Here is a 14,323-nt window from a genome sequence, read left to right as displayed (position 1 = left end):
TCAGAGCATATTTGTTTGCATGTTCACCACAAGTATGTGTGGTTAATGCGAACTTGATTCCTTGCAAAAGGTGTCTATTTGGTGTTTGAATATCTTAACACCTCCTGTTTTATTGCCAGATAGGGTAATACCTGTTCTTATTTTTCATAATTTAAATTCTGGCACAAAGGTCCCATAGATATGTAGCTATTTTTAATTTCTTTCGCACCGTACGTAGCCAACCATGCTAATCGGAGGTGCAATAGCTGTATTTGGCCTTGCAATGCAAATATTTTCTAATAAAAGCCTAAATTGTCAAAATAGCCCCCTAACGCCATTGTGAGTGCACAAGCGGATCACGCGAGACCACGGTGTGTGGACATCGGCCCAGCCCCCCCCCCCCCCATTGCCGGTTGCGTGCCTCCGTTGTGGCCATTGCAGACGCAGGTGGGGAGGTTTGCTCCACAGTTCTCGGGCTACCAGCAGCAGGACTCGCAGGAGCTGCTCGCCTTCCTGCTGGACGGCCTGCACGAGGACCTCAACCGCATCCTCAACAAGCCCTACGTGGAGCTCAAGGACGCGGAGGGGAGGCCCGACGAGGTGCCACCGCTCGCCCCCCTCCCCCGCCACCACCACCGGCCGCTCGCGTAGCCCTTACTCTTTTCTCCCCCACCGCAAAACTCGAACCGCGCCGGGGTTGTGCCGAGCCTGCCCGGCGCTGGCTCGGGATGCACCAAGTTCCTTCGTCGCTGCAGAAGCCGAGCCATGGCGCCACCAACGTCGTCAAGCGATGGACGCGTCGTGCGGATGGCGCGGTGACTTCATGTCCCCTGGCAGTGTCCCGACTGCGTCGTTAGCTCTGCCCGTAGCGCCGCGAGGGTTGCGTTTTAATACTTGGTTCTGGCTCGGCACGGCAAATCTGTGGTGGAAAAACCAACTGTGTCTTGAGTGGCCTGCGATGGCTCGGAACAGATGTGCCGCTGGAGAAGGGGGATTCGAGCTGTATTTCCATGACCTCTGGGGATCGGGCTCGGCCCAGTTCCGTTTGGTTGCAGTTCTGAGTTTGAATCGGGTGAGGAGCATGAAACGCCCTGGTGAGGTCGAGCTGCCGTGTCTGGCTACCGATCCCAACTGGTGGCTGACCGGCCCTGGTAGGGCTGACGAGGGAATTCAGTACTACGTCGCATATCCGACAGTCACATATTCGTGTTGTCCGATTAACCATCCATACCCAGTGCAGTATTTGTGCGTGGCGTTAACCATATCTTCCTCTACCTTTATGCCCAGCAAGTTCGATGTGCATTTCTCTCCTGTCCGTGCCGAGAAGCTGGGCCCTGTTCGAGCAGCGGCCCAGCTCCCGCTTCCCAGTGGTAGTGGGAATGTGGCACGTGTGTGTCCCCTGGCTGCTGCCTCTCTGTTGTGTTGTAGTTTGGAAACCGTAAACCCTTTGAATTTATCTTCATCGTTAACCATTATCTTCCCACGTACATAAAAAAAATCTAATCGAAGGAAAGTGTGTGTATATATATAACAATATGTTTATTAGTTGTATTCAAAAACTAGCTGACGTGGATTTCTGTAATGGAATATGGGTTACAGGAAAAATGATTTATCGAGCCCCAGCTTTGCCACATGGAGTTGTGTTGACTCATCCAGTGCTCAATCCCTGATTCATTTGGCTCATGTGATGGTGATCGATTTTTCTGTGTCATGCTAAACTTTATTTTTTTTTAGAAAACAAGAGTAAAAAAAATATTTAAAACATACCGTATTTGCCATGTAGACACATCGATTGAGTTATCCAGTAACAACTGCGCTTGTGTATTTAGTCGAATAAAATAAAAAAATATCGGTCTCCTGTTGGCACCCATCTGGATTGCCAGCAGTCACAGCTGCTGCTCGTACATTTGTGCCACGGTGGCGAGATGTTAACTACTTTGCCTGACAGACAGGATGTCATGGGTTCCATCCCGCCTGTATATTTTGAGTTTGCATGTGTCTCTCCCCGTGGTCGCGTGTATTTTTCTCCGGGTCCTCTGTTTTTTTTATCCACATTTAGAATCAACATGCATTTTAGAGTATTTGACTGCTCTAAATGTCTACATGCTCAGCTGTATCGCGCTGTGAACCTTACCAGGTAAAATAAAAATAGTTTAAAATAGTTCCAAGTTGTTCCCGCAGGTGGTGGCGCGCGAAGCCTGGGACAACCACCAGAAGAGGAACAACTCCATCATTGTGGACATTTTCCACGGCCTCTTCAAGTCCACGCTCGTTTGCCCCGAGTGCTCAAAGGTGTCCGTGACCTTCGACCCGTTCTGCTACCTCACCCTTCCGCTACCCATGAAGAAGGAGAGGAACATGGAGGTGTTCCTGATATGCATGGACCCGCGGTCAAAACCCACGCAGGTGAGCTCTGTCGTGCCGACGAGAATGCGACGCTGACCGCATCGCCCATCCGTTCCCGTTATCCGTCGCCTCTCAGCCTTCGCCTCCACCACCTACCCCATCTAAATCGCTTTTATTGACCTCGTTTCGATATTCGTCCGTCGCACCTTTCGGGAACGCATCCCCCGACGTAAACCTGCGTATATTACTGCAATACATTTTGTTTTCGTTCACCTGAACCCAGTCTGCGCACTGTCCGCAAAGATGAAGTGCCTTGAGAACGTTTTTTGGCGCTTGTGGATCAAACGTGTGGCGTGTTGTGCCGTGTGTGCGCTCCGTTGCGTGTCCACAGTACAAAGTGACCGTGCCCAAGTCGGGTCAGATTTCCGATCTGTGCGTGGCCCTCTCCAAACTCTCCGGTGTCCCCGCGCACAAGGTCAGGGCCTGCGCGTCTCGCGTCACTGCTGCCGCCGTCGACCCGCCTGCCGTGTCGTTAACAATGCCGTGTTCTCTGGAACCCATTTACCCAACGAAACCCGTGTTAAAATATTCGGTGTTATTCATCGAAACGCAGGCTGTTGTACCGTCGTTCGTTCTGTAACGTGGTCCGGGTTCTGCGCCCCTCTCCTCTATCACCGTACATTGACCAGCATAGTGAAGTACGGTTAAATACTAATGATACGTACGGTTTTATCTCCGAATGTAATTTAGATTCTTCTGCATTTGAATGGTTCTTTGTTCCGTAACGTAAGGCGAGCTGAATATCGATTTTCACGTCCCGTACGCCTCTGACGTGAAGCCAAGGCCTCCGGTGATGGTGCGAACGTGATCTTTTTTCGCAGATGGTCGTGGCAGATGTTTACAACCACAGGTTTCACAAGATTTTCCAAATGGATGAGAAGCTCAACAACATTCTTGAGAGAGACGACATATTTGTGTAAGCATCTCCTTTTCGTGGCTTCCGTTGACTTTCAACAGCCGGTGTTCACATGTGTGTGAGCATCCTAAACCAAGTCATTTATCAAGCGTGTGCAGGAGGGATCCTCGGCGCTGAGAATGATAAGATGTGAACATTACACTGATGTTGCGCCTCTGTTGAATTCCCGCGTACATTCCTGTTTCACATTTTTTTCTCTCAATTGTGCGATCAGTTGGTATCATGAGGCAAATGTCCGTTCGGAACCCCTCGTATCTCGCAGTGCACCACCTCGTAAGAGGATGGTGTTGGACTCATCCAATTGACTTGCAGATGTTAGTCTCACTCTTGCTTCTCTTTCAGTGCGTATAGTTTTGGGAAGAAGCTTATCGATGTATAGTTCACAATTGTGGGTGTAGCAGCACATACGGTACACTAATGGGCTCTGCTGAGCCGTAATCTCATCATTATTAACAAGGCTGGTTTATTACTCATGCCAGCCTTTAGATTAGCACATTGGGTACCGTAATACAGGCGATACATTACTGTTTTAGATATTTTAGCTTAACGTAAATATATACCATGTACTAAAAGAATGCATTCAAAACACCCTTGAATGCTATATTAAATGACAATTACCTCGTTTTAATAATTTAGCTTTCGAGCCAATTTGTACCTGTGGTCGGGATCTGATTTAGTAGCCACCCAGTAATTTCTAGAATAAATGATCATCGAATGGTACCTCCCGTTGACTGGACGTTAAGATGTCCTGGCTTGATTTATTCCCAGAGGACGATGATCGTTCTGCTGTCTTTATCGATGGAGAACCACGTGCCTGCCAGTCCCGTGTCACTCACAGGGGTAATTATTTTTCAGCCACAAGCAGTCAGTTTAACATGTAGGTTTTCGCGACAAATATTCATAATAAAGGTTTTTTTGGGGTTAGATCGCATAAATAATAATGTGTCGTTAATCCACCGCCCCGCGACACGGCCAATTCGAAAGGTTTGTCACGTAAACAAAACGTGTCAATTAGTTACTAGTTCAGCACACCGGTGTGTTGGAGCATAAACCCACAACATTTACAATTTGAGTACGACGTTTCGCTGATGATTACAAGCAGCCTCATCAGTCGATTTGCTGGAATTGGTGAACTGAACAAGTAACTAATTGGCATGTTTCATTGACGTGACAAACCTTTCCAATTGGCTGTGTCGGGTGGTGGTGGGTTAATGACACATTTATATTCGTGCGATCTAACCCAATATTACGAGCCACAAGAAGTCTCCACGTTTCCACAGTGGCGTACAGTAGAAACAACGCTTCAAAGTGTGAGAAAAAATAAGTTTTACAACAGTAAAGTAGGCTAGCATTTGTTTCACGAATTTCATTTCAATTTACGATAAAGGAACAAATCCATTTTGTTGCAAGTGTAAAGACTGTCAGCAAGTCTCGATGTGAAGACAGGGTGTCAGCGAGGCTGGATGCAGAGACGAGGTGCCAGCAAGTTTGGAGGATCTTGGTTGGGAAATTCCCCAGAGTGTCCAAAATAGACGGCTGGGGAAATTCCCCCAGAGAATCCACGAGGATAAAAGCAGGGCAAGAAGGGAAGTTCGGGGCTGTAGAGAAGGCCCAAGTCCCTGTCTTCACGTCGTCGCTGTCTGCTCGGTCATACGATCTCCACGTCGGCATTATCACATGGCGACGTGGTCCTAAGCTACATTACGTGCAATACAAGAAGTCTCTACAGCTCGAGTCCGGAGTTGTTACACAAGCATACTGGCTGATTTAGAAAAAAAGAGACTTGGCGTGAGAATATAATGGAAGTAGAAGACTCGTTTAGTGCATTTCCCTCTGCACTGTGCCTGTAATTGCAACAGCAAATGTCACATTGGGCTATGTTGTCTGTGTTAAAGCAGAACACGCTTTTATACTTTTTATGCCGTTAATCAATCTCGTTAGAATTTTCGCTGAAAAGCCACACTTTAATAATGGACAAACACAAATATAAATTTCTTTCTGTGGATTTCACACCTGATGATGATTACTTGTGTTGCAGTCGAAACGTCGTGATAATTTTTATTATTTTATATTTATATTATTTTATTATTTCCCTTCTACGTGACTTTACCGAAAGAACCAAGAATATGAATCCCTGCAGTCACGAAAGCTTTCAATCAAAATTGTGTGTTCTGTCCGTGGTCGTGTGGGTTTTTCTTTGGGTCTTCCAGTTTTTCCCTCCACATTTAGAATCAACTTGCGTTCAGAGTATTTGGCTGCTGTAGATTTCCACATGATGAGCCACTCGTTGAGCTGTCATTTGTGATAGCCAGGTCGCTTCTGAAAAAGAGCTACATAGCTCAGTGGGATTTACCTGGTATACAGGAGGCCGTCTTGACTCCGCCATCGTTACGCCGCTGTCGTGCGTGGCCACAGGTACGAGGTGGCGGGCGGCAAGCAGGACGACCCCGAGCAGGTGGTGCTGCCAGTCTACCACCGCGAGAAGCGCATCCGCCACAACAGCTACAACTGCAACCTCGTGTCCACGGGCATGCTCTTCGGGCAGCCGCTCTTCATCTCCGTGCCGCGCAACTCCACCACGTGCCGCCGCCTCTACCACATGCTGCTGGACCACATGGCGTCAGTAGCGAATCCCGCGCTTCTCTCCGTGGTCCCCGGCGGCGCATTGTTGCATATTCTCGAGACTGCTTCTGTACGCAAAGACAAAGATCCGTTGGGGACAAGTGTCATTAGCGAGCGCCTATTAAAGTCGGCACGGCACACGAGTGGGTGCTAGGCTAGCGCCACGCCTGGCCGCATTTCTATGTATATATGTACGTTGAATTATTTCCTGCACCGAGTTGAATTTGTCTCCCCTCTGATAATAATTATGTACCGCGCCAGGTACATGTTTAAGATTGAGTATATTTAGGGGGAGGCCCAGGACAGTTAGATATTTATTTAAAGAAAAATAATGTGCTATTTGTTGAAAAAAATGCTACATTTTGTAAAAGCAGTAGATCAGTTGTCAAATGGATTGCGTAACAAGTGTATGCGTGTATTGTGTAGCATCGACGCTGAACAAAAAGCGCATTGACACAAAAAACACCGCTTGCCTTTTTCGCACAACTACAGGGCATGCAGGCATTAAGCAGAATGCGTTTCGTCCGTGCAGGAGGTACGTGAACAGGCCCAGTGACGACGAGGAAGATGACGAGGATCACTACGACCGACCGCTTTACGTGGACCAGAATAACGCCAACAACATGCGCTATTCTCGTCAGAACGGTAGGTAACCGTTGGCAACGCTGTCTAAAAAGGTGGGCGAGGTTCATATATCAACGCTATTCAGCCCCGCGCCGTTCCCTTTGAACATTGATAGCTGCCATTTACACAAACAGAGTTGCTGCTGCTTCTCCGATGTCGGTGGCATGCGATGCATTCGGTTGCCTATTTCCAAAATTGCACGGAGTTCGTCACAAGAGTCTGCCTTGAGTGAGAATTTCATTGCTTTTTTTCTTCCGTTTCAGGTTTTCCAAAACCTTTCGTATAGACTATGTTTGAAGGTGTTCACATTTGAGAGTTGTCATTTTTTTTCCCGCATTGAGTATTTTTAGATGTGGTTGTTACCTGTTTTTTTTCTGGCCAAAATGTAAGCCTTTTTGCAATAGAAATGCCCGGTCTTTAACTAAATTGTAAAGTGTGTTTTAGGATTACTTTAAACATATGATGCCAGATGGAACACCCCGTTCACACCGTTACGACCACAGTCTGCAGTGGAGCACAATCACAATAGGAACAAGCGGCGTGTGTGTGTATGTGTGTGTCTGTCTGTGTGTGTATTTGTGTGTGTTGGGGGGGGGAGTGGTCAGGCAGCGGTTAGCGCGCTGCGCTACGAACCCAGCGACCCGAGTTCGATTTCCGCTCACGGCCAACACCAGTGACGATTATCTGAACGGGTCTTGGGCCTCCCCTAGGTCGACTCGTCCTCAAATGAGTACCCGGTGCAGTGTGTAAACATCGCCCCTGGGGAGGAGACAAAGGCGGTCGGGGCGTGGTGTTGGCCACCCACCCCGTCGTGTGCCGTGGCGGCCTTCATAGCACTGGCTAACAGCACTTGCCCCAACAGTCTGCTAAGGCTATCCGGGGGGGATCTTTGTCGGGGTGGGGGCGCTGCACAGGAGAGGTGGACATGGAGGAGGAGGAGTCGAGCATGGACCGCGAGCTGCCCTCGGAGAACGAGGACAGCCAATCGGACGAGTCGGCCGACAACGAGGAGGAGTCGGAGCGCTGCCGCACAGCGCCGGCCAACGACAACGTGGCGGCGAAGCAGCAGCAGCAGCAGCAGGCATTCCGCTCGCCACGCCGCCGGCCCCTCTTCACCTTCCACGTCGTCAACGCCTACGGCAACAGCGAGGTCAACACCATCCTGGACGACGGGCGGCCCATCAAGCTCGTCAGTGAGTGGCGGGGGCCCGTGAGGCTCGTGTCCAGCGGGGGGGGGGGGGGGGGAGGTTCTCGTTTATCCCAATGGGCAGTCTGGCCTCTCTTCCCAGTGCAGCGATCGGACAGCATGATGTCATCACTGTCTATCATGCTGTCCATGGACAACATGATGTCATCACTGTGTCTATTATGGTGTCCATGGACGACATGATGTCATCACTGTGTCTATCATGATGTCCATGGACGACATGATGTCATCACTGTGTCTATCATGGTGTCCATGGACGACATGATGTCATCACTGTGTCTATCATGGTGTCCATAGACAACATGTCATCACTGTGTCTATCATGATGTCCATAGACAACATGATGTCATCACTGTGTCTATCATGATGTCCATGGACGACATGATGTCATCACTGTGTCTATCATGGTGTCCATAGACAATATGATGTCATCACTGTGTCTATCATGATGTCCATGGACTTCATGATGTCATCACTGTGTCTACCATGATGTACATGGACAACATGATGTCATCACTGTGTCTATATTAATGTCCATGGACTTCATGATGTCAACACGCGGCACCACCAGCGAACGCATCGGAGAGCCATACAGTACATGCGCAAAACTCGTACATAGTAATTGAACTGGAAGTCATCCGCACGTCGAGGAGGGAACGGTGTTCCCTGCCGTGCAGGGTGCCGCTTTGAGCTCCCACGTCGCATTTTCCCATGAAAGCACTGATTTCATTCAGGGTTATACATTTGAAATCATTAAAATTATTAAGGGCCAGACTTGTGATTGGTTGCTGAAGATCTCGGGGCATATCCGTGATCAGACGACTTCTGAAAATTGTTTTAATCAGCTGTTTAGATGATTGGTCTGAAATGACTTTGTGACGGATATTGCTGTTGAAAGCGCTGTACAAATCAACCGATGCTGATGATGATGGTGTTGGCGGACAAAGCGATCCGACTCATCAAGTTGCATTTTTGCTGCCTATGCATCCCTTTGGCAAGTCAGCTGCATGTGCCCCTCCGTGTTACTCGGCAGAGAAAGTCACTTCTTGCCACATGCAGATTAGTTGTTTTTACCATCGTGTCCTCATGCCCATAGGTACAATCGCGTGACAAGAATCTCGCTTTTTTTTGCCATTTTATAGCAGCACATTCGTGCTGACACGCAAACTTCTTGAAACACTGCAAAGGTCCACATCGGACAAATGCACTTCCACAGGTTTCGAGTCTGGGTTCCGTCCCTTACAGGTTCTCAAACATTTCCGTGAAATGGTTTCCATTCGCAAATAATTGCACAAAAATGCCATCTCACTCAATTTGCGTTCTGGTTGCACATACGTCACTCTGGGAGTATAATTAGAAATGTCATGGAGAGTTGCGCGGTTGGCTACGTAATATTTCCATATGGCTGCAGAACAGGGCAATTCATTCATTGCATGGGCAATTAGAGCAGTCCTTTCATTGCATCTCGATTCCAGAGATGTTCTTGTTCAGGTAGGTTATTTAAACTAAACAATTTTTTTTATTTTACCAGGTGAAGCCCATTGAACTATGTGGCTTTTCAGAAGCAACCTGACCACAAAGGATAGCCCAACGAAGTGGCTTATCATGTGGACATTTATATCAGCCAAATACTCTAAACGCATGTTTCTGAAATGTGGAGGGAAAATCCAGAGGACCCGGAGAACAATCCACGCGACCACGTGGAGAACATGCAAACTCCAAATATACAACAGGTGTCGGCGTCGGGATCGATCCCACGACCTCCTGTATACCGGGCGAGGTAGTTAACATCTCGCCACCACGGCGTCCCTCTCGCCATCTCTCTTGCATTAATGTGCAAGAGAGGTTGCCTTAATGTGCTTCATGTCATTCCACATGTGTGAAGACACCGACCTGTATGCTAAGGTGCACCTTGGTGATTGCCACTCTCCGTGAGCGAGCGAGTGAGTGGTGTTTTTCACTAGCACAAATGGTTCATGCCCCGGTCTGATGTTGTTTTTCACTCTTCCTAGATCAGCCGTACATTGCGTTAGACTGGGATCCTGAGCTCAAGAGACGCTACTACGACGAAAAAGCTGCTGAGGTAATTGCCCTATTAGTGCGTGGCTTTAACGTGGAGAATACGGACCGGTAGAAATGTGACAATGGACAATGTTTCCTTTGCAAGACAGGATAAGCAATGCGGACGTCCGGACAAGGACACGGCCAGGTGAGTGCTGTAGGTAGCATTGGATGGGACGTACGTGCAGGGTCAGAGAGGAGGGCCGATTGCCGAGACGGGCACTGGAGCGGTCTCCGCGAGTCCGGCGACCAGGGGGGGGGGACCTCAGAGCGGTCGCTGGGAGACCGTGAGACCCTGCAGGTCGCTGCGCATCTCTCGCAGCTGCTGCGATGTGTCGGCGGTGATGGTGGCATCCGCAGCCTTGGCCATGATGACATCTTGAATTTGACACACTGAATACGTTTACCAGAAAAGCTAACGTTCATTGTTGTGCCGTTTAAGTATAGGTAAACAATTTTTCCCAAAGGAAGGATGAACACGTAACTGATTCGTTGCCTTAATTGTGTTCACATCTCACCTGCCCATTTACCATCGTCCGATAATCAAGCCCCGGCACATTTCTTACCCCCAAGAATGCTGATGGAACACCAGTGAGGTGGCAAGTGTGTCCGAATAAGCCTGATAGTGCCATCTCAAAACCGTTGCTAATCAGTATCCTCTACTCACGAGCGACCAAGTTATTTACAGTATGTGTCTGACGAGTACAAAACCTTGCTGAACGCGTCAAGGAGCATAAAGCATCACGCAAACTCCGGTCATCCTCGCAGCGGCTTTTGGCTGGCCGTAAAACAAAGACGGTCACCGCATGCGCTTCTATGGTTGTCTGGAATGCTAGTACTTCCACTGGAGCTATGCACTTTTAAATCTAGATTGAAAACTCATTTCTATAGAACATATTTTAGTGTTTAGTTTGTTGTCTTTTCCCCGCACCTCCAATTAGAGCGGTTGGCTACGTACGGTGCATACGTACTTACGAATGTAAGTACGTATGTTCGTTGAGCTGTAACGGATCAGTGCGGAGCCCGTTAACCGCGGTGGCTGTCCACGGGCGCTCGTCGTTTGACCCCCCGTGCCGTGCGCACGTGTCTGCCGTTCAGGACTTTGAGCGCCACGAGAGCATGCAGTCCCAGCCGACGAGGAAGCACTCGGTGCGCCTGCGCGACTGCATCGAGCTGTTCACCACGAAGGAGCGGCTCGGCGTGGAGGACCCGTGGTGAGGCTCCCGCACCCCTCGCGCCGGGGGACGTACGTCGTGCCACGGCACGGTTCGTGAAAGCTCGGTGGATGCCAGTGCGGCGGGATTACCCGTGGCACGAAGTCCGCATCCTCTCGATTTGGATGAGGACGCCCTGTCGGGGAAAGTAAATACGTGGCAGGGGCTTTGGGCAGACGTGTTGAGTGAATAATCGCCAATGGCAAACGTTTCCTTGCGCGTGTAACATTCCATCACCTACTGACCTGGAACGGCGAGTGTCCGCCCCTGTCTTCTCTCGCGTGGATCATTGCAACGCTGTGTTGCTGCTCGGGTTTCCGACTAAGGTCTTGTGCCGACTACCGCTGGTCCAGCACGCGGCCGCCAGGATGCTCACATGAGCCTCATCCCGTGAGCACATTACCGCCCCCAGAATAAAACCTCTGCTATTGGCTTACAATTTAGAGTACAATTTAAAGTATTTCCGCTAACTTACAAGGCCTTGAACGGCCTCGCACCATTTTACATTCAACAACCGATACACCTGCCCGTACCATCACGTCCTCTCCGATCCGCTGATTTGCATCTGCTCCACGTGCCGAGAACTCGACTCTGCACCTGGGGTGACCGAGCCTTTGCAGTGGCTGGACAGGCGGGTCACTCGCCGTTTTTAGGTCTACTGTAAAGACTTACCTGTTTTGCCTGCAGGCCTACACTTCCCATGTTATAATCAGTGGACTACTCTGCACTTTGTAGTATTTATATTTCCTAACTTTGTGCATGGTGCACTGAGATCCCTAGATGAATTGCACCTCATGAATGTAAAGTATTATTATTTTCGGCGCAAGATGTTTTATTTAAGCTGGAAGAACCCGATGGGATGTGCAGCTCTGTTCCACAGGTCGACCGTGGTGGAGCCATCACAGACGACACCTTAACCCCCCCCCCCCCCCGGGTGTCATGCTGGCAGTGCGTTCATCTCACCGTGGGTCCAAATCACGTCGATGGGTCCACCCAGCCCATCATACCCCTGGGGTTGATAAAACCAAGCAGTAATTTACGTAACAATGGTTATTCTTTGGAAGACCAGGACATGTAATTTCCATAATTCCAGGAATTACATTTGACATAAGACACCTTAAATTCACGTGATGCCATTTTACCATGTAATATTAGTCATTGCTTTTCAAATGATCCATTACCATTGAACTCTTCATTTTAGAAAACCATCTCCGATGTGAGCTCCTGATCATGTGTGGTGTCACCAGACGTGGTGGAGCAACTGGGCTGCGTTAATTAAGTGGTGTAAATGCCTCCACAGGGCAACCACTCTTGACTTCCTTCAAAGTGGCACTCATTTTATCCTCGCCAGATCAGCATGCAGTCTCGTAACGATCCAGTTGTGAGTCAAGACGCTGTGCCGCAGGGCCATTCGGCCGAGTAACACCAAAGGACAATTAAAACGGTTGACGAGCTGTGAGGTCACATGACCTCACAGCTTGTCATCCTGTGATCAGTTTGCATTCTGTGCTGCGAAATGGAAGTGAATGGTGAAGGGGCAGCCCTGCAAGTGCTTGCTCGTGCTGTGACCGGCAGAAGAGCCACCCCTAATAGGGAGCTCTCTAGGATATTCGGCCGACTGTTCTTCCACACCGACATCTTGGGAGGACTGAGAGTACCCACACTGTATCCCACCGCACGCGGCCTGCCAATCGAATATCTGTCTTGTACCCATTTATATATACGGCTTTCGTGTAAAGAGGCGGGGGAAATTAAGAAAACTGCCCCATTGTTGAACTGCCGTGCCAGGAGTATGAATTTTTTTTATTTTACCAGGTAAAGCCCACTGAGCTGTATAACTCTTTTTTTCAGAAGCGACCTGGCGACAAATGATAGCTCAATGAAGTGGCTTATGTGGAAATGTATAGCAACCAAATACTCTAAATGCCTGATGTTGATTGTAAATGTGGAGGGAAAAAGCGGAGGACCCGGAGACAAATCCACGTGACCACAGGGAGAGAGACGCAAACTCCAAATATACAGCATGCGTCAGGGTCGGGATCGAACCCACTACCTCCTGCATACCAGGGGAGGTAATTAACCTCTCGCCACCCCGGCACCCGTCAAATAGGCGCGCCCTGGATTGCAAGTGCATCGTGGTAATGATGATTATAAAGACCACGGCAGCGTCCCTGAACGAAAGTAGCAAACAGAGAGTGTAACGGAGCCGTGAAGAGAACCGTGCTGCTCGTTGCTGCTCGCAGGCTGATGGGGGACGCTGCGGTTGCCTCTGTGCCCAGGTACTGCCCCTCCTGCAAGCGGCACCAGCAGGCCACCAAGAAGTTCGACCTGTGGTCGCTGCCACACATCCTCGTGGTGCATCTCAAGAGGTTCTCCTACAGCCGATACCTACGCGACAAGTTGGACACGCTTGTCGACTTTCCATTCAGGTGCTGTGCGGTTTGTTTGTTTGTTTGTTGTTAAACCCTTCTGTTTATATTCAGCAAAATAAGCACCCAGCCTTGCGGTGGATGTGTGTTCGGCAGATGAAAGGAATTGCGTTGCAGAATAGCGTAGGCAAATTTAAAATGTTGACTAGAACCTGGCAAGAAAGCCTTGTAGGCATGGTCAGGTGACCACGATGATGATGGGTGGGCAGACGACCGGCAGACGGTCGAGTTGGGTGTCGGCTCATGGCCTGTGGTCGCTGCAAAACAACCAGTTTGTCAACAGACTAAGGAACAAACTACAATTAGAATACACGTAATTGTGCAGGTTGTATAATTGGAGGACTCCTCACTAAAATTCTTCTTTTGGAACCGGGAGAGACGGTCGCCTACGAGCACAGGAACCTTCCTCAAGACGGTCGAGGTCAAACGAGCAGGAGGAGCGGAGAGAGGGAGGGGGAAGTGAGGTGGGAGAGAGGGAGGGGAAGATGTGGCAGGGATGGCTGCCACGGGGGATCAAGGCTTTCCTGCTAGTTTCTTATCACGGTCACAGGCTGCCCATGACATCCAGAGGAGGCGAAACGAATCCACGGTCTTGTTTGAACAAGTGCTGCAATCAAAACATTGATCCTGATGGCCCAGTTGGCCGATGAATTTGCTGTCCCACCTCCTTCGCTTTTCACCACGAGCCGACTAGCGCAGAAGCCTGCCGGCACACGCGTATCCGTTGTACCGTTTTAAACCTTGTTTCTGTCACGTGACGGGTTATTATACTTGGTCAAGTGGATAAGCAGCCCTGAGGCCGATGAGCTGAACAATTGGGTCAAAGGCACACATTTTTTCATCATTACAAATGTCATTTGTGTAA

At 49.3% G+C, this 14,323-nt stretch overlaps 1 protein-coding gene across 2 annotated transcripts in view; it reads left to right on the top strand.

Moving 5' to 3' along the window:
• Positions 1 to 14,323, top strand: part of LOC144729278 (ubiquitin carboxyl-terminal hydrolase 15-like) — a 67,517-nt gene that overhangs the window by 42,120 nt on the left and 11,074 nt on the right. For both annotated transcript variants that reach the window (XM_078609426.1, XM_078609425.1), the window contains 10 exons: positions 421 to 579; positions 2,161 to 2,385; positions 2,717 to 2,800; positions 3,207 to 3,301; positions 5,717 to 5,920; positions 6,456 to 6,568; positions 7,462 to 7,740; positions 9,767 to 9,837; positions 10,914 to 11,029; positions 13,309 to 13,458. In XM_078609426.1, the coding sequence (XP_078465552.1) occupies positions 421 to 579; positions 2,161 to 2,385; positions 2,717 to 2,800; positions 3,207 to 3,301; positions 5,717 to 5,920; positions 6,456 to 6,568; positions 7,462 to 7,740; positions 9,767 to 9,837; positions 10,914 to 11,029; positions 13,309 to 13,458 (1,496 nt within the window). The remainder of the gene's footprint in view (positions 1 to 420; positions 580 to 2,160; positions 2,386 to 2,716; positions 2,801 to 3,206; positions 3,302 to 5,716; positions 5,921 to 6,455; positions 6,569 to 7,461; positions 7,741 to 9,766; positions 9,838 to 10,913; positions 11,030 to 13,308; positions 13,459 to 14,323) is intronic.

This window comes from Lampetra planeri, chromosome 32, assembly GCF_965212315.1.
Source record: "Lampetra planeri chromosome 32, kcLamPlan1.2.h2, whole genome shotgun sequence".
Taxonomy (NCBI): Eukaryota; Metazoa; Chordata; class Hyperoartia; order Petromyzontiformes; family Petromyzontidae; genus Lampetra; species Lampetra planeri.
The sequence above is the reverse complement of the archived record's forward strand: the minus strand, read 5'-3'. Positions and strand labels throughout refer to the sequence as shown.